The sequence below is a fragment of the Lepidochelys kempii genome, chromosome 10, assembly GCF_965140265.1.
Source record: "Lepidochelys kempii isolate rLepKem1 chromosome 10, rLepKem1.hap2, whole genome shotgun sequence".
Classification (NCBI taxonomy): Eukaryota; Metazoa; Chordata; order Testudines; family Cheloniidae; genus Lepidochelys; species Lepidochelys kempii.
This window is the reverse complement of record NC_133265.1, coordinates 76,047,702-76,068,184: the sequence shown is the minus strand read 5'-3', so window position 1 is coordinate 76,068,184 and position 20,483 is coordinate 76,047,702. Positions and strand designations below refer to the sequence as shown.

The 20,483-nt window shown below is 43.3% G+C and overlaps 1 protein-coding gene across 4 annotated transcripts in view; it reads left to right on the top strand.

The window, feature by feature from the left end:
• Positions 1 to 4,579: 4,579 nt before the first annotated feature.
• The window catches only part of LOC140895066 (protein FAM169B-like), a 51,877-nt gene continuing 35,973 nt past the window's right edge, over positions 4,580 to 20,483 (top strand). For 2 of the 4 annotated variants that reach the window (XM_073304250.1, XM_073304252.1), the window contains exon 1: positions 4,853 to 4,973. In XM_073304250.1, the coding sequence (XP_073160351.1) occupies positions 4,940 to 4,973 (34 nt within the window). In that variant the 5' untranslated portion in view covers positions 4,853 to 4,939. Of the gene's footprint in view, positions 4,680 to 4,852; positions 4,974 to 9,730; positions 10,207 to 20,483 lie in introns of those variants that run through there. The other 2 variants (XM_073304253.1, XM_073304251.1) reach the window with 2 other exon arrangements.

Genomic DNA, 20,483 nt, shown 5'->3' with positions numbered 1-20,483 from the left:
TTATTTGACTATCTAGCTAATCTAACTTGATTCTGAGTTCCTTACATATTTTAAAATAAACATTGAATAGATGAATTCTATGTGTGGTAATCTGAATGCAAGCAAACAATATGGGTAAATGTGTATATCTAGCAACAAAGAAATGTAGGCCATACTTATAGTATGGGGACATCTATTCTGAGAAGCAGTGATTGAAAAAGATTTTGGGGTCATGATGCATCATCAGCTGAACATGAGTTGTGTGACACAGTGGCCAAAAGTGCTAATGCAATTCTTGGAAGCATAAATGGGGGTGTAGTGAGGAGGTGTGGCCTCCCTCCAAAGCACTCTCTGTGCTCAGGTAGATGCAGTCAGGCCGGACTCGCCCCTCCCACCAGAAGTTGAGAAGTGGGACAGGAAGTACAAGAGGTGGAACGTCCAGCTCAGTTAGAGCCCAGCCAGGGAAAGAGACAGATGTGCCTGGCTCGCTGCAGGCCTCTGTCGCTGCTGCTGAGCCAGGCAGAACCCTGACCCAGGAGGAGATCGAGTCTGCAGGGGAGCTGCTGAGGGAGACAGACGCTTCTCCCTGGACCGCCAGTGTTGGAGCGTACGGTTGCCAACTTTCTAATCGCACAAAACCAAACAGCCTAGCTCCGCCCCTTCCCTGAGGCCCTTCCCCCACTCACTGCATTCCCCCTCAATGGCTTGCTCTCCCGCACCCTCACTCACTTTCACTGGGCTGGGGCAGGAGGTTGCGGTTCGGGGGGGTGTGGGCTCTGGGGTGCAGGAGGGGGCTCTGGTTTTAGGGGAGCTAAGGGTTGGGGTGGAGGAGGGGGTATGGGCTCTGGGGTGGGGGCTGGGGCTGGGGATGTGGGGTTTGGAGTGCAGGAAGGGGCTCAGGACTGGGGCAGGGGGTCGGGACTGAGGCGCAGGCTTACCGTGGGCGGCTCTCCGTTCGCAGCGCAGCGGGGCTAAGGCAGGTTGCCTGCCTGTCCTGCCTCTGTGCTGCACTCCGGAAGCAGCCAGCAGGTCCGGCTCTTAGGCCGGGGTGGAGGTGGAGGGGGATAGGAAAGTCCATGGCACGCGCTGCTCTTGCTCGCAGGCACCGCCCCACCCCAGTTCCCATTGACCAGTTCCTGGCCAATGGGAGTGAGGAGCCGGTGCTAGTTGGGTAGTGCGCGGAGCCCCATGGGACCCCCACCTAGGAGCTGGACCTGCTGGCCGCTTCTGGGGTGCAGTGCGGTGCCCCAGGACAGGTACGGAATAGCCTGCCTTAGCACTGCTGACCGGGCTTTTAACGGCCCAGTCGGCGGTGCTGACCGGAGCTGCCAGGGTCCCTTTTTGACTGGGTGTTCGAAAACCAGACAGCTGGTCACCCTACTGGAGTGGGACACCGAGGAGGGCCTCTGCTGCCCTGACGACTCACCCAGTCTTGCAGAGCCACCAACCACCGCAGACATCGAGGCGCTGCTGGGATTATCACTCTACCATATATCCTGGTGAGATGGAGGACAACCCTGGGATCCAGGTACACACCAGGGGAAGGAAGAAGCCCAGGGACAGCTGACTACAGTCAGGCTGCATTGCTGCCAGTATCCAGGTCAGTGTGTTGCGGCTGGAATCCCCGCTGACCCAGTGGCCGAACACTTCACCACTCTTAGGGCCCTGGGCTGGGACCTGGTGAAGTCAGATGGGTCCAGGTACCCCATGCCACCTCCCCACCACAGGTCAAAGGGCCTGCATTGTCTGCCATCTGCCAATGCTAGGACAACAGGCTGCTTGATTGCTCTACCCCTGCCTGAGGGCCAGAGCCCATAGTCTTCTTGGGAGTTTTGCCCTGCTTGAAGGTCAGGGCCCACCGTCTGCTTAATTGCTCTGCCCTGACTAGGGGCCTGAGACTATAGACCGCTTGTCAGCTCCGCCCTGCCTCAGGGCCTGAGCACGCAGACTCTTGTTGCAGACTGCTCATTAGCTCTGTCCCCACCTGAGGGCTAGTGCCCACAGATTGTTTGGTGCCCCAACCGCTGAGAGCAACTAGTTTTCTAATTCCCCCTGATATTTGACAGTAATCCCGGTGATGTAGTGAGGAGGTGTGGCCTCCTTCCGACCCACAGCGGGAGGAATAACCGCCACTGCACTACAAGGGGAATCTTGAACAGGAGTAGAGAGTTATTTTACCTCTGTATTTGGTACCGGTGTGACTACTGCTGGAATACTGTGTCCGCTATTCAAGAAGGTGTTGATAAACTGGCAAGGGTTCAGAGAACAGCCAAGGGGATGATTAAAAGATTAGAAAACATGCCATATAGTTACAGACTCAAGAAGCTCAATCTATTTAGCTTAACCTTCTCTTTCTTAAGGGGTGACTTACCTAAATGGGGGGGTCAAATATTTAATAATGGGCTCTTCAATCTAGCAGAAAAAGATATAACATGATCCAGTGGCTGAAAGTTGAAACTAGACAAATTCAGACTGAAAATAAGATGTACATTTTTAACAATTAGAGTAATTAACCATTGGAACAATTTACCAAGGGTTGTGGTGGATTCTTCATCACCAACAATTTTAAAATAAAAATTGAATGTTTTTCTAAAAGATCTGCTTTAGGAATAATTCTGGGGAAGTTCCCTGGCCTGTGTTATACAGGAGGGCAGGTTAGATGATCATAATAGTTCCTTCTGGCCTTGGAATATATCAAATAATCTATGTGCTAAAGCTAAACATTTACTTAGTGATATTCCTGAATGTGCAACATATTGCACAATATTCACCCAGAAACTTACAGGTCTGAAGAATAACATATAGCTGATGTGGAGTGGGGTCCTTGCAGTCCTAAATGAGCCAAAATTTCCCATTGACTTCAGTATACTGACCCTGATGTTATATATGTTATCTTTTAGGTATGTGGACCATCTACTTTACTGGTGTAATTCTTTACTGGTGTAATTCTTTACTGGTGTAATTTCTCAGTATAACCAGTTAGTAAAACTTTTCCCTATGATATTCTGCACGTAAGTACAACATACCGGTCTTCTAGTCAGGATCATACAAAGTTATGCAATTTTTAAAAAGTTTTTCATCACTTCTCTAAGCTTAATAAAGATGATCTCTGAAACCTCTCTTGAAATTCCAGCATAAATGTTCTATCGGGCAATATAGTCTATTTAACTTGCTCTGTGGTAAATCACATAACTACTCTACATCTGGGATAATATCTACCTTGTAGGTGTGCACTGAGGACTAGTTGTACTGTGCTTTGAAGCCATGAAATGCTAATGTTTGTTCTTACAGATGTTCTAAGTGTAGTTCAACTGATTCAGTATAACTTCTATGCACGCTGAAATAACAATTGAGCGGGCATGCTCAAGATCTACACGCTATTCTTTACAATGTTCATGATATAGGTAACGGATATCTACAGTACATATAGCAGAGAACAGGTCATCTATGTGTATTTTCATTGTTTTGTAGTCTTTCATGGAAGGTACACTGGATATATGCACTAAAACCCAGGACACTTCAGCTCAGACTTGTCTTCACCAGTTTCACAAATGAGTCTCTTTTGATGACTCTGATAAGAGGCTGCTGATTTCTGAGAATGAATTAATAAAATTGTTGAGGCTTGTGATTTCATGTATTTGTGCATGTTAAAAGAATGTTAAGGTTTCATTAAATTGGCAGTCCTATAACGGTTTATTAAAATTTTAGTTTTTATTAACTTCATTAACTGCTCATACCATCTGGTGTTATATGCCTGTATATACATTTATAGGAGTGTTGCAGTATTTAACTATAATATACATACAAATACAGTACATGCACCATACACAGAAATGGAAGATCTGGTGATTTCATAAATCTAATTAGGCCATTTTTGTAGAGGATTTTTCAGCAATGGGAACCTTTCTCCCCTTAAAACTTTGTCAGCTGAAGCTAAGGTTACTCCCTAACACCTAATGGATGTCTCATCATAGCCTTGAGATTTACACTTCCATGTATGTATACACATCTGTAGCAGTACATACCCAAATCACACACATGGCTGACTCAGTTAACCACTGACTGTTTCTTCTATTACTCTACACAAATACAATTGAGCTGGCATTCATCTTGAGGTAAAAAGCAGCTCAGTTATGAAAGCTTTGGCTGGTTATTGCCTTGAAGATTTGACTATGCGTTTGTTTGAGAAGTGTAAAAGAAAATCTTGAACTGTCGGATGGAAAAAGAGCATATTCTCTGCAATACCATTCTGCCTGTATAGAAGAATTTCCAGGACCTGAGTCCTGAACTGAGTCTTTTTGCTGTTGAAGGTAACAGGAAGTGAACTAGGTCCATCATTAGGAAATATATGTTCACTTTTTACTTCTGGAGTATCGCTCAACTTTTTTTTTTTATTGCTTGATGTTGGCAGGTGCTATGTCCAACTTTTAAAACGGTTAATAAATTGGAATTAATTAAACCTTTCCATTTATCTAACATGTAGAGCTGGACAAAATTTGGAAGAGAACTTTTTTTGTTTAAAAACACAGAATTGGATTAGCTTGGCCCCTTTAAGAAATCCATGTTGATTTTGGAAAATCTCAACGGGGGCAAATGAAGAAAAATTTAAAATTAAACCTGTCCCTTTCAGGCTCGAGTCTCAGGGGAATTTAGGTGCCGTTCAGGGCTCAGTGGTGGTCGCCTGATACCCAGTATCCAAGGTGCGTGTCTACCCCCGGCTCCTTGGCTATGCTGGGGTGGGTCTCTCGGTCTCTACTGGGGAAGCTGTTCGGGGTGGGGTTGGGGAGGCTGGGGGGGGGCAGGTCTGTGCTGGGGGGGGGGCCAGAGCCGGGCCGGGGGGGCGGGGAGAGGAGGTCGGAGGGCCGCTCTGTGCTGGGCCGCAGGGGGGGCGGGCAGCGGGGCCCAGGGCTGTCCCGGGAGGGCCCGGCCGGGAGCGGAGGAGGCCGGCTCGGAGGAAGTGATGGAAGCTGAGGAAACAGGAAGAGCCGCGGCCGGTAAGAGGGAGCAGGGAGCCCGCGGCCGCCCGCCCGCCCCTCACAGCTTCTCTGCCCCCGCCCGGCACCGCCCCCTCCCTGCCCCCCACCCCGCCCGGCACTGCTCCCCTCCCCCCACCCCGCCCGACAGTGCCCCCACCCCCCCGCACTTCATTGTCCCCCCTGCCCCCAACTGTGTCCCCCCCCCGCACGGCATTGTTCCTCCTCCCTGACAGTGACCCCCCCCCCTCACGGCACTGCCTCCCCTCCTCCACTGCCCCCCTGTCCCTGACAGTGAGCCCCCCGCAGGGCATTTCCTCCCCTGCCCCCGACGCTGCCCGTCCCCGGCACTGTGCCCTCTCCCCACCTGCCCCCAACAGTGACCCCCCCACATGGCTCTGCCCCCCCTCCCCCACTGCTCCCCTGCCCCCGACAGTGCCCCCACCCCCCTGCCCAGCACTGCTCCTCCTCCGGCACTGCTCCCCTGCCCCCGACAGTGCCCACCCCCCGCACAGCACTGCCCCCCTGCTCCTGACAGTGCCCACCCCCCTGCCCACCCCCCCGCGTGGCACTGCTCCTCCTCCGGCACTGCTCCCCTGCCCCCGACAGTGCCCCCACCCCCCGCACAGCACTGCCCCCCTGCTCCTGACAGTGCCCACCCCCCTGCCCAGCACTGCTCCTCCTCCGGCACTGCTCCCCTGCCCCCGACAGTGCCCCCACCCCCCGCACAGCACTGCCCCCCTGCTCCTGACAGTGCCCACCCCCCTGCCCACCCCCCCGCGTGGCACTGCTCCTCCTCCGGCACTGCCCCCCTGCTCCTGACAGTGCCCACCCCCCTGCCCACCCCCCCGCGTGGCACTGCTTCCCTGCCCCCGACAGTGCCCACCCCCCGTGTGGCACTGCTCCCTCCTCCTCCCCTGCTCCCGACAGTGACCCCCCCCTGCTCCCCGCACGGCTCTGCCCTCCCTCCCCCACTGCTCCCTTACCTCTGACAGTGCCCCCCCCCCGGACGGCTCTTTCCCCCTTCCTCCTACCCTGGCACTGCCTCCTCCCCCTGCACAGTATTGCCTCCCTTCCTCCTGCCCTGGCACTGCCCCCCTTCCTTCAGTCCTTGCACTGTCCCCCTGCAGAGCACTGTCCCCTTTCCTTCAGCCTGGCCCTGCCCCCCGCATGGCCCTGCCCCTCTTCCCCCAGTCCTGGCACTGCCCATCCATCCTGCATGGCACTGTCTCCTTTTCTCCAGCCCTGGCATTGCCTACCCGCACAGCACTGCACTCCCTTCCTCCAGCCCTGGCACTGCCTCTCCTGTGGGTACAAAGGCCCTTTGCTCTCCTGTGTCCTTTTCTGTCTTATACCCCCTTCCTTCCTACTCCTTTTTCCAATGCCCACTTATATTCTCCTGGTCTTATCCCTGCTTCTTTCAGTGCCCCACCTCTGCCCTCACCTTGCTCCCTGGCATTGCTGTCCCTTCCCCCCGTTCCCAGGCAGGCTCCTAGACTGAGCTTTAATGATGCTACCAGGCTGGACCTGAAACAATATTAAACTTCTGGGCACTACCCAGCCACAACAAATCCCTCTGGTGGGGCTTTGTGAGTGACTGCCTCTCACAATCTGCTCTGAGCTGAGCTGGCTGGAAGAGGACCAAGATTAACTTCCAGCAGCATGTTAACCAGCCACTTCCACAGAAGTCTGCTGGTCCCTACATAAGTTATCACACCAGACATGCTGTTTATTAAGGATGCTGTTTTTCAATAGTGTGTGTGTATTTTGTATGGTATTACCGGGTTGACCACTTGATTGGCAACGTCTAGCTAGATTTAAAGATCTGACTTCAGGTTTTCTATAAATTACCAAAACACACAGCAACAAGTTTGTGCGTGCCTAGGAAATTTCGCTCAGTTCCTGTGCAGTCACAGTTTGACTCTAGGTGTCTTTGGTTTTTATTGCAAAGTTCCCATGAGACTTTTTCTGGGTCCAAAGGTGTTAATTTTTTCTGGTCTTACAGTCTGATTCAAAATCCATGGAAGTAAATGGGAAGACTTCCCTTTACTGCGATGGGGTTTGGATTAGAAAGCAGTTACAGTCAGAAAAATAGCACTGTCAAAATGGCACCACTTCCTTCACACACCTGGTCCTTTAGTGTGTTTATAGCCCTATGAATGAATATAGTGGTACTGTGGTTTAGTAAATGAACACAGGAGAGACAGTAAAGAGGAACAGAGGGAACACAGTATATATAAAAAAATCTTCAAATCATAATTCCAAGGTTTGAGTCTCATGCTAAAGGCAGTGCTATAATCCTCCAATCAAAACTTCACTTTTGCTTTAAGAGGAAGTAAAGGAATCAAGAATAATGGAGAACAGAGTAGTAACTATGTTGTCTCTTGGCCACAAGACAGTAGCTAATTCGATTAGTATGATATGGAATGAGATATATGGAGCCTTTCCTGCATATTGTTGCAGAGTTTATCCTTTGTTAATCGCTGGTGAATGGAATGACAAATAACAGAAGAAGTAGAAATATTTGTTGTAAAGTAATGTTTGGAAATTTGAAAAAAAATAAGCAAAAATGAATTACAAATATTTCTAGTAGCAGGCTAAAGAGTCTCTCTCCCCAGCAGAGGCTGACAGAGAGAATGGAAAAAAAAATAATGCTGATATGTGTGGCAAGTTTCTTTTGCCCTAAAATAGATACTAATTTAGATCTATAGCTGTAAGCGAAACAATAATCAATCTAGCATTTGATGCTTGGTAATGGATATGATTTTGAGATAGGTGGGCCTTTGTGTATGCTCAGTAGTGGATCTCCAAGAGAGTCTTGAGTGTGAATAGTGTTCTTGGTTTATATTTGACTAAGAGCATTTCCAAGAAGCTCTGTTCATGCACTCCCTTGGATAAGGGCCGATTGCATCACCTCGGTTAACTGTTGCACTGCTTTCTCTCATGCTCTGTCTCTGCACTGTGCTTTTTTAATTTGTCAAGCTAACAGGTAAATGGAGAGAAAGGGAATTTATCTTCTGAAAGACATTTTAAGTTGCTGCCATTTGTCTAAAGCACCTACTTCATCCTCTTCAGTAAAATAATTATGATGATGTTCATTAGTTCTTCTAATGCTTGTGTCTAAATGTGCTGAAATCAGATTACCCTATTTTTTTCTCCTATCAGCCACTTATGAAAGTCAAACATTTGTAATGATGATATTGGCTTTTTTGGAAGACTCGCTACTCTGCTGATGCTTTTAAATGAAGTATCTCCAGATGAATGCAACTTGGTGTTCCTTGTCCAGACAAATCTTGTGCTGCTAAGCACTTTAGGTTTTGTAAACATTTCCCCCGCTTCATTTTGTATTGCTCCAAGTCATGTGTTTTGAATGGTTCTTTCCTCACCCCACCCCAATCCCCTCTCTCTTCAAGAAAAGATTTTAGTGTTTCTAGCTATTGTTACAGTTCTGTCTTATTTCTTTGACTGCACATCCTTGAGCTTAAAAAAGAATTCAGCAGCAATTGGCAAGTGGTGCAATAAAAAATGAAGTCTCTGAATGTATTGGAGCCAGCCTTTAGCTTTGCTTTCTCATGCTGTGTTTTTTTTTATCTTACATTGCTCTATGACTGAGATGCTACAACTTTAAGTGTTCTTGCTGTCTGATCTTGCAACTCTTACTCCCAAAATAATCCCATTGACTTCAAGTGACAATAAAGGTTGTTCATGTGAATAATAAGGCTTGCAGGCCTGTCCATCTAAAATTAAACCTATTTGCCCTTTGTGTAGATCCTGTGCCAACCCTAACATTGAGAAATGAACCAGCTGCTCACCTGGAACTTCAGCTAATTATTTTAAATACAGTCTGCTCTCATGTAGTTTTTTTTTCTTTTCTTTTTTTCTTCAAGGAGCCCTGAGGTTTGCACGTACCATAGGCTCTGGGAAGGGCATTTTTGTGGGTAATACAGCATATAATCCTGGGGCCTTAGTGATAGTTACTAAATGACTAATCTGTGTATCTAGTTTAACAGTTACAGTAAAGGAGCCTTAAAATTACACCTGTCCTGCGGAAAGATTTTTTTCATGAAATCCATGTTAATCAATAGAGTTTACCTTCCTGTGCAGGAGATTTGCTGCAGGACAGGTGGAATTTTAAAGCTCCAGATCTGTATTTGCAACATCAGATGTGTTAGAAACCAGGTCAGTATGAATTTTCCACATCCGCTGACAGTGGCAAAACTAAGAGGTTCCTGAGCTTTTTCTGTGGCAACACACAGTACTTTATGTTGCCTTTGCAAAGTGACTGGCAGCCCCTTGGGTCACACATATCCAAAGTACACAGTCTCCTGCTCAGTTACCAAGAGGTCAAGGGATGCTTAAAAATGTTGCATTTTTAACCTTTGAAACTGAAGTCTCGTGACTGGTCTTTGCAGTATTACTGAGAACAGATGGCAAACAGCTCCACAGACATAATTCTTACTTGTAATTCATTCCTGTGAAGTTCTACAAACAGCTTCACAAAATCTCAGAGAATGCCTCCATGTTTTTTGCTGTGTTACAACATCAAGCCAAATTAAATAAAAATTCCATTTTGTATCATTCAGATTCCCTTGGTGTCACGTGATGTTTTTGTAAAGATTGCCTTGCAGCAGTTTCAGATAAGTGCACGTTTGGTAGCAATTTAAGGCCTGTGTCCTTTAAGTAATGCTTATTAGTACGTAACAGATGCTGTTTAGAAACATTATGCCTTTAATAGGCTCTGCTTTTAGACTGTATGTTCTCTTTTTCAAGGCAGACTGGAGATCAGCAAGCTTGGAGGTATGCTGTCGTTTATGCAAAGCCTAAGTCAATTTTCTGCTCTGAAATCAAGCCATGTGTTTTTCCTTGTTTTTTCCATTCTGGTCATAACTATTTTGCTGTGTTTTTTCCCCACATCAGATCTTTGGCTGTTTGTCAAGGCACTACAATCAAAACCTTTTGCATTTTTAACCACCAGAAGTGGTCCTTTTAGATGAGTCTGTGGAAACCAAATTTAAAGAACCTCATATTTGATGTCAAGTGCACAGACAGCACAGAGCGAAACCATTCCCACCAGCCCCTTTAAAAAAAAAAATACTGTGGTGGTTTTGGCACAGTTTCAAAGACATCGAACAGCTGACACAAAAGCACAGGAAAACAATAGAGATATTTACACATTTCATTCCACTACATGCAGCTGTTCATTGAAGCAAGAAATTCAGGACAGGCTCAGAGAGCTATGATATGGGTAGCACAGGTATTCACTTTCATATAATAAAAATTGACAGCATCAAAATGTCCGGATGACTGTAAGGCATGGAAAAACATTGGGGAAGAATGTTTCTTTTCCTTCCCTCTCCTGCTCAAATTAAATGCATTTTAATTTTGAAAGGAATCTAGTTTAAAGATTGATTCTTGCGAGTAATTTGGAGTGGAGGGTGTTCAACACCACCTATGAGGTATTTGGTAACTTACATGATCGAGGCATTCGATTATAAATTCTTTGAACCAGGCATGTGTTAAGCCTGATTTTTCAAAGGGGCTGAGCATCCAACACTCAGCTGAAATGACTGGGGAGTTGAGATTGCTTGGTACCACTGAAAATCTGGCTTATTGCCTCTTTCGTATCTGTATTGCTCCATGGCACTGTATGAATAATGATAGTAATGAGGAACTGCATTGAATGTAATGTCAACTGCTAGCCCCAATCTCAGCTAGCAAGCAGGGAAGGGTGGCTCTGCAGTAATTTTAAATGCTACGTGGCTTTAAAATATGGATTGGTATTTTTTGTTTTTGTTTTTTTCAAATATTTTTGAGTGGTGATCTTTCTAGCATCTCCCTTATGGACAAAAGCATCTCCAAACTGGACTGCTTTCCAAACTCAGATGTCAATTCCTGTCTTCCTGCTTTTTCCTTTTCATCACTATGGGAGGATTTGTCTTCTTCTTGTCTCTTCAGGTGTAGGTTTTGTCCTTCAGCCTCCTTTCTTTCTTCCATCTATCTTATCTGTCTGTGATGGTAAAGGACTGAGCCTCTCTCATGCTCTCTGTCCAGAAAATCTTTCAGTTATACATTCCATTATTTCCCAACTCACCCCCCCATCCCTTTTTTAGTTTATACTCTGAGAGCCAGACACCAGTAACACCATTGTACATTTGGAGTACCACCCTTTACTTCAGGAGTGTAACTGAGATAAGAGTATGGCCCTGAGAATTTTCCACACATTCCTGGGCTCTGTGGGAGGCAGTAGATATTAAGGACCCAATTCTCACTGTGCTTATATAGGGGTATATTGAGGGTGTCACCCTGTCTGGAGCAGTTCACGAATGTGAATACCAACCTCAGGTCAGAGTGTCAAAAAGCAGGGCAGACACCCCTAAATGGTTGTATGTTCCACAATAAGATTTGACCAACTCAGTAACAAATTTGAACCCCTGAAGAGCTATAACAGTCTTATGATGGAGTTACAGACAATCACCTTGGGCATTCTAAGCTATGTTGCCACCCTGGAAAGTGGGACTTAGTGATAGTTGGTTGTTATCCACCAAAGATCACAAAAGATTCAGGTTGTTTTCAGTCCCAAGAAACCAGTCACTTACTTCCAGTCAGGGCTGGCTCTAGGCACCAGCAAACCAAGCATGTGCTTGGGACTGCACATTTCAAGGGGCGGCATTCCGGCCACCTTTTTTTTTGCTTGGGCAGTTGCGCTCTCGGAGCTTGGGATGGCGAATTTTTTACTTGGGGCAGCAAAAAACCTAGAGCTGGTCCTGCCCTCGGCCAATTTGTATCTCAGATCTCATACCAAAGACAATGCAGGTAGCCAATCCTATAGTAACATAACTATGGATTTATTAATGAGGAAAAAGAAACGAGAGAGTTATTTACATGTTAAAGCTGGCAAACATATATACACAAATGAGTTACAGTTGATGGTTGCAAAAGGTGACAGAGTTGTAGCAATCTGTCAGCACTGAATGTCTTTTAGGGCCAGAGTTGTTGCTAGCCCATTGGGGGCCCTAAGCAGGAATATTTTTGCCCCTCTTCCCCAACACTGACAGCCAGAGCCCTGCCACCCGGGGCTGAAGTCGTGGAGGTCACGTAAAATCACTGAATCTGTGACTGACTCCTAGCCTTAATAATAATAAAAAGTGAATGGGAGCCCCCTTGAGCTGCTTGGGGCCCTAAGCAATTGCTTAGTCTGCTTATGCCTAGTGCAGGCTCTGTTTAGGGCTAACCCAGGTTGACCCTGGGGATCTCTGCTTCTGTTTAGTGGCTTTGGCTCTGTGAGAGTCCAAACAGCAAAAGAGATGACAAATTTTCCTGTTCACTATCTTTATTTTCTTCTTCCAGAATTCAAGCTGACGGGACAATCTCTTTTGCACATAGCCTCTTCATGGGTGTGAAAGGGCAATTAACAAAGACTTTATTTTGTGATGTCCCACAATGACCCATTTAGTTTTGATAGCCTTCTTAACGAGCAGGAGATAATCCTTTCTGACAGGTTGACAGTTTCAGGGCAAACATTTTTTATAGTTATAAAGCAAAAACTTAAATATTATCTTATAGCATGTGATATAGATATTATAAGTGAGATTAATGCATGCAGCAATTTACAAGCATTTCATAGAGTCTAAACACATGGTTATAAGTCCAATACCCATCTTAACCATACTAACACCCAGGTGAAACGGACTGCTTTCCAGAAGTGAATTTGTCAGTGCTCAGCTGAGGCCTAAAGCCTTGGCAAGAGCTGGTTTGCCAGCGTGACAGAGGCTAGTCCCACAGAAGTCAATGGAGTTTCACTGCTGTAAGTCTGGTGTGAGGGAGAAAAAATGCTTTATAGTTACTACCTTGGATGCTGCTACTTTTCAGGCCTGCATCTCCTTTGACCCACTCTGAGATATCTCTCTCCCCCCACCTTATTCTGCACCCCTCCCCCGCTCTCCATCTTACATCTCTAAACTCTTTGCAAAGAGAGTGAAATGTTCAGTCACTCTTTGCTGCTACACTATAGCTGTATGTGGTAACACTTCCATAGTTTAAGGGTGTGTCAACATTTTTATTTATAAATCCTGTTTTCTGAGGCATAATACCTCAGCCTTTTTCAATTACTTCAGAGTGGAACTTTGTACAAAGCTTGTCAGTTCAGATATTGGGTTTTATGTGATATGACAGGAGGTAGCATGCTTACACAAATGGATTTCGATTTGTGCTGTGAGTTGGGTGTGGTTTTTGTGTTTTTCTTTTTTAAATGTAGCACTGCTGCAATGAATGGTTTGAAGAAAAATAGATGCAGCTGGAATATTCATGGTAAAACGTACAGGGGGCTGGGACAGTGCACGTTAACTTTAAGATCGAATAAGCTCCTGTCTTAGTCCTATCATTTTATACCCAGATTCCTAGAGTTTAATATTTAAATTTAAAATACTATGAAACTCAGGAGTAAATATGTTGTTGTAGATGCAGTTTTTCTTACAAAGGAGGAAAAAATAGTTAGTTTGAATTAAAATTGATTAAATATTAATTCTGTTTCACAAGCTTCTGATCACTCTTGTAAATTCTAGGAAATAAAATGCTTGATATACAGGGCCTGATTCTCTGAGGTGCTGAGTGCACTCAGATTCCACTGATATAAATGAGAATTGAAGGTGCGTAGCACCTCATGGATCAGGTCCATCTATCCTTTGCCTATGTCCATTTGCACCTCTGCTAGGCATAACCTTTCTAGGCAGTAGCAAAATCCTTTGAACATGAATGGGCTCCCTGATACCATAGCCTCCTGTGTTTGGGATGCATAACCCTTATCTAGTCCATTTGTTGAACTGATACAATGGGGGCAGTTGCTTAAATAGAACTCATCTATTTAAACCGTCCAGCCACTTAATCAGAAATTGGATTATAATTATTTACTGCCAGAGCACTTTCACTTACTGAATTTCACAGAGCAATGCCTTTTAGACAGAAACTCATATTTTGTTTGCCCTCCTGAAGTACTCTTCATTGTCAAAATGCTAATGGAAAATAGTACAGGGATGGTATTACATAAAAATCCATTAAAACCAATAAACATTTTTTCTGTAAGTTCCCAGGTTATCCTGTGACAAATGGGTGAAAAGTAATGCAGTGTGAAAGAACACTGTTCCTGTTAATGATGTACAGCATGTGGTTAAGGGCTGCCATGCCATGTTGGACAGATATCACACCACAGTATTTATCCACCAGCTCTATTGCTCATTGTTACGGTGTTACTGGAGGTTTCATTTACACTAGAACTTGGGTTTTTGACATGTAGTTGCTCAATTAAATTCAGGATATGAGAGTCAGGTTCTGCATGTACTCCCGGTAACATGCCAAGGACCTCTTCCTTCCTTTGAAAGGTTAAACAAATATGGTAGCCTAATGATAACCACATGCTTAGAACTGTTCAAGCTCAATTAAAGCAATGAATAAGACTTGGTACATGGTACCCAGTGCTGCTGTTTAAACACAGTGCTTCTGCTCCTGTGAGAGGTTAATGGCAAGGCACAGTATTCATATGTGCATCGTTTAGAAGAGCAAAAAAGTCACTTCTCTCTGGAACCTAGGAAGGGTCACATTATTGCAGCCACAGTATGGATATTAGAGAGAGACAAGTGGGTGGCAATAACACTGCATATAGTATAGATAGGACAGTCTATAGAGGGGAGGGAAGAGGGCTCTTTATAGTATATATTAATATTACTGTACTCCTATGCCTTTGTATATAGCACTTTTAATCCAAAGATCTGCAAGTGTTCTACAGGCATTAATAGATTAAGCCTGTAATGAGGTAGGTATTACATGCATTTAAACTATAGGCAATAGGCATTTAAACGATCGGCTGAGGTCACACATCCAGCCAGTGTCAGGAATAGAACCCTGATGTCCTGATTCCCAGTCCCCTGTTCTAATCACAGGACTATTCCCTCCTAAATATTAATGTGATGTACATAATCTTTTCTGTGTCAGTTCACCTAAATTTATGTGCATATTTAACCATCACAGATACCTGGACAAATGATTAGTTCACAAGAAAAGAGAATGAAGCTGCAAAGTGGTTTGTGTTAAGAACAATAAGTTTAAAATACTTTTATGCCCAAGGATATAAGGACTCCTGATACTGACAGGGAAACTTAAAATAAATCTCCTGTATATTGTGGATTTCTGCATATATCTCACCCTGATTGTTTATTGCTGATCACATTAGCATAAAAATAAGACTCCCCCCTCTTTTTTTGAAAGCAACACAGTAGAACCTCAGAGTTACGAACAGCTCAGGGATAGAGATTGTAACTCTGAACAAAATGTTATGGTTCTTCTTTCAAAAGTTTACAACTGAACATTGACTTCATACAGCTTTGAAACTTTACTGTTCAGAAGAAAAATGCTGCTTTTAACCATCTTAATTTAAATGAAACAAGCACAGAAACAGTTTCCTTACCTTGTCAAATCTTTTTTGTAAATTTTCCCTTTTTTTAGTAGTTTACATTTAACACAGTACTGTACTGTATTTGCTTTTTTTATTTGTCTCTGCTGCTGATTGTGTACTTCTGCTTCCAGATGAGGTGTGTGATTGACTGGTCAGTTTGCAACTTCTGGTGTTCGTAACTCTGAGGTTCTACTGTATTGCCATCCCCAAGAGTTCAAAAATGAGTTAGGTCCCCCCCCCCAAATGATACTGTCTTAAAAATTGTAAGCTTTAAAAAATAATAAATGTTGGGTTCTTTTTATTTGCTTTTCGTTTCTGAGCCGTTAAGACTCACATTTTCAAGCTTTTCTCTTTCATGTGTATGTGTGAGAGAAAATGAATGATATTGGAGTGTGTGTGTGTGTGTACGTTCACATATTGATAGTTTTTACTCTCAGTTATGTAAACGTTCCTTGATTACTAAGGGCACTTTTTAATTGTGCAGTTCTTAATAAATGCATATAGTATAGTTCTCTACAACCTGTTTGCAGAAGGAGTAACAGCAATCACAGGGGACATGATTAATTACTTAGTACAGTACAAGAAGTACTTGTGGCACCTTAGAGACTAACCAATTTATTTGAGCATGAAATATGGAACGCTTCATGAATTTGCGTGTCATCCAAATTCGTGAAGCGTTCCATATTTCATGCTCAAATAAATTGGTTAGTCTCTAAGGTGCCACAAGTACTCCTTTTCTTTTTGCGAATACAGACTAACATGGCTGTTACTCTGAAACTTAGTACAGTACACTGATTTTTAATTCTTTATCTACACTAAGGCTGGTGTTTGTTTGCTTTTCAATTATACTGCAACAAACAGTCTTCTGAAATACTACTGCATCAAACAGGTATAATGCTTGAAATGCTCCATTCAACAAATAAAGCTTTCTTAGGAGTACGATCAGTATTTAAGGTATCTTAATTAGCTCTTTGATATGTCTGAAGCTGAAACAATTTTATTACCAACTTGTTAAGGAAACCAGGTTGTGGATACAGTAATAGATTGCTCTAACTGAAGATAAGGCAGGTGTTTTTTATGTGATAGTTAAAAGATATATTGGATTAATGCTCATGCAGAAAAAGGTGATATTGACAATATGTACTAACTTTTAGATAAAACTAGCATCAGTTTTTGTAACAGAAAGATCCAGCTAATCGGCAGAGTAATTAGTAACTATGCAGTGATAAATTAACAAAATTAGTGTATAAAAACATGAGATCCCGTAAACTGAATAAACTAGAGTAATTAAAGAGCTCTTGAAAAGGGTGGTTTAATACTGCTGCAACATTATCTTCATGTGATGGGGTTATAAATAATATAAAATTACTATTTAAATTATCTGTGCTAGGAATCCGGATTAAGCTGCATAATGTTACCATCACTTTTCTCTGATTGTGCAAGTTAGACTGAATCCTTATAACCATTGTATTGATTGTGGGGATTTGGTTTACCTTCAGTATAATAACTACTTATAGTTTCATTTGTGGAATTTCACATACATGAGGGTGCAGCATGTGTTTTCTGTTGTGCTGAGAAGAATAAATTATTTTGGCTACGGAAAACTATTTCCTGCTTACTTCAACCCATGCAGTGAAATTCTTTTTGGTTCAGTAGTGATGAGGTCTGTGTTTAATGTACAAAACATCACAATTTTAGTTCAAGATGAAAAATAATCTCCCATCCTACAAGTGACTAGAGCTATGGCTTTAAAAATAGATCTTACGCATGTTATCATTTCTCATCTAGAAACCTATGTTATGATCTGTTTTAGATCCCAGGTGAAGTGAGTTTAGCTGCAGTTTTCCCTCCAAGAGAGAGGTATTTGTTCACTTCACAAAACCACCACACAATTCAGCACAGTTAACTATTTCTGTTCTGGAAAAAACCAAAGCTGGAATAGCAGGGGTATGTATTGGGAGGAGGGGTGCTGCAGGAAAGAACTGAGGTGAATTTGGGGTTCAAGACTGAAACAGGATAGTTTAGCAAAAAGAAAAGGAGTACTTGTGGCACCTTAGAGAGTAACAAATTTATTTGAGCATAAGCTTCCGTGAGCTACAGCTCACTTCATCGGATGCTGTAGCTCATGAAAGCTTATGCTCAAATAAATTTGTTAGTCTCCAAGGTGCCACAAGTACTCCTTTTCTTTTTGCGAATACAGACTAACACGGCTGCTACTCTGAAACCAGGATAGTTTAGGTTATTTGCAGAGCTATATGGGATTCCAGGCAGCAGTAACAAGGAGTGCTGCATGTCAGGTTTTAAGGAGCATTGTCAGAGCAGTATGTGAGAAGCTTATGCAGTGCCTGCTTGCTTTATATTCATGTCTAACTATTACTTTTCATTTTAAGGATCAAATCCTCAGCTGGTGTGAATCAGTGGCGCTTCATTGACGGGAGCGGAGACACAGTGATTTACACCAGCTGGGAAGCCGGCTCAGACTTTTTTATGAGAACAAAAAGTGCAACAAAATGAAATTACCACTTTTTTGTTTTTAGTTTAAAATGTGACTTTGTCTATTTGTTTCCAAAGTAGCCATGTATGCTCAAAACAAAAATCTGAATGCCAATATAGCTTTATATCTTTGTAATCAAAAGATTATCTATATTTTTTTATTTCCCCCCTTTTTTTAAAAAGAAACAAAAAAGCGCAGTTGCCATGTAAAAGGTCAAGGCTGATACCTACCTGTAAGCTCTTGTTGATACTGTTGTTGTAGAATCTATGTGATGTCATGACCTTGTTTACCAGCTTTGGCTATTTAAGATGGCAGCCCCTTTCAGCTCTGCAGAATTGCTAAGGCTGGAATGTCTGGAATCCCTCTAATGCAGTAGGCCTCCCGTTCTAAATTTACTCTCCTTATGGTTATATGGTACCTCCTCTGTGGCTGCAGCCGGGAGGCCCCCTTTTTATGACTCTTTTTTTCCCCTTTGGCTGGTAACCCTTTGTGTGCATTGCCTGTTTAAAAAACATTCAGCTTTGGTTAGCACAGTGTACTCTTTTGTTGTTGCTGCTGCTGCATAGGATCAAATTCTGTCATGAAATCCTGTAATTTAAATTTGTTTTATAAAGCTGTCCTTGGAACTTAAAGATCTCAGTCTCCTGAGCTGCCGAAAGGGGCCTCAAGCCCAAGGCATCCACAGGAAAACATTGCTTTAAAAGGAAAGCAGCAAAGTTAGACTCTTCTGAAACTGGCAATTAGATTTTTAAAATCTTGATTGATTCCTCTTACTTTAGCCAGCAGTAATTATTTGCTGTGAATAAAATGCATAATAATAATTATTATTAATAATAATAATACTTAGGACTATGCAGCTCTTTTACAGTTGTGCATTTGAAAGTACTTTATAAAGTAAGGTAAGTGTGATTTCCCCCACCATTACACCCCTGGGAAGATTGAGGCTCACAGAGGTTAAAGTGAAAACCCAGACTAACCCGATGGCTTCTCCTCTACCTGCATTTGGCAACTAGACTTCCAAACTTTTAAGATGGGATTTTCAGAAGTGCCTAAGTGAATTAGGGGCACAAGTCCCGTTGACTTTCAGAGGAACATGTACTGATTCCCGCTGGTGCTTTTGAAAATTGCAACCTAAAGCGAAGAGGGAGTTGAACAGACTAACTGAACAAATTATTTATTTGAGGGGAAAAAAAGGGACTCATCTAGAGGGCTGTAATGATAAGATGTTGACCAGCATTAGTACTTAATGCTTCCATTTTTGGCTTGTGTCATTATTTGATTACGTAACTCTCCAGATGATCACTTTTAACTTACAATACAGACCTACTAGGTACTGGAAAAGGTAGTGTAACTTAAAGATACTAGGTGTTTTCTCTGTGAGGAAGAAGGCAAAATCGTGTTTGTTTATTAAGTAGCAGGATATAGCATTGTGAGTGCTGTGTTTATCAGCTGCATATTTTGGAAGGCCCAATATCTTGCTTTATGTGTCGTCAGCACACATCCGGTAAAATTAAATCCTTATGTACAGATTTTTTTTAAAAGTAATTGAAAACAATCATACAGGACATTCCTGTATTTAAAAATAACTTACCAGAGCATTTAATAATAATCCTTCATTTTGTTTTTAACATACTACATGTCCTGTTTTCCTTATATGGATTGTTATTGCAAAGTACATATGTGGGAGCCCACTACAGCAAGCCTTCTTTCTGCAAATTGCTGGTTAGGATTTTTATAATGTGAATTGACTTCACAATGTTGGAGAGCATCTTCCTTTGTTTCTTAGATACAAACGTGACAAAATACATTTACACATCAGCCTTTAGAGATTTACTGTTCAGCATTCTGACTACATAGCACTGCTATCAAACTTCAGGATGTAAGCTGATCGCTTGCAAAGGCCAGGAGTGAGTTTTTAACCACCCTTGTATAGCAATGAACATCAATGAATGATGGGTTTTTGTTTCTTACATTATTTTTAAGAAATTGGGTATTGACCACTGCCAGAGTCAGGATACTGGACTTGATGAACTAATAGTTTGATCTGAGACATCAGATCCTATGTTCTTATTTTTATAGGGAAAACATTATTTTTCTATCATACTTATATAGTCCCCATTAGGGTAGTATTTGATTGCCTAACACAGGACTGGCTCTAGGCACCAGCAAAGCAAGCACATGATTGGGGTGGCACAATTCCAGGGGTGGCGTTCCTGCCTTTTATTTTTTTGCTTGGGCGGCATTCCAGCCACCCCCCCTTTTTTTTTTTTGCTTGGGCAGTTGCGCTCTCGGAGTTTGGGGCGGCAAAAAACCTAGAAGTGGCCCTGGCCTAACAATTGGTAATATATTTATCCTCATGTTTGAAGAGGAGGACCTGAAGCCACACAATGCACAGTCAACCTGTGGAACTTCTTGCCAGGGAATGATGTGAAGGCCAGGACTATAACAGGGTTCAAAAAAGAACTAGATAAATTCATGGAGGATAGGTCCATCAATGGCTGTTAGCCAAGATGGGCAGGGATGGTGTCCCTTGCCTCTGTTTGCCAGAAGCTGGGAGTGGGCAGCAGGGGATAGATCACGTTGCCAGTTCTGT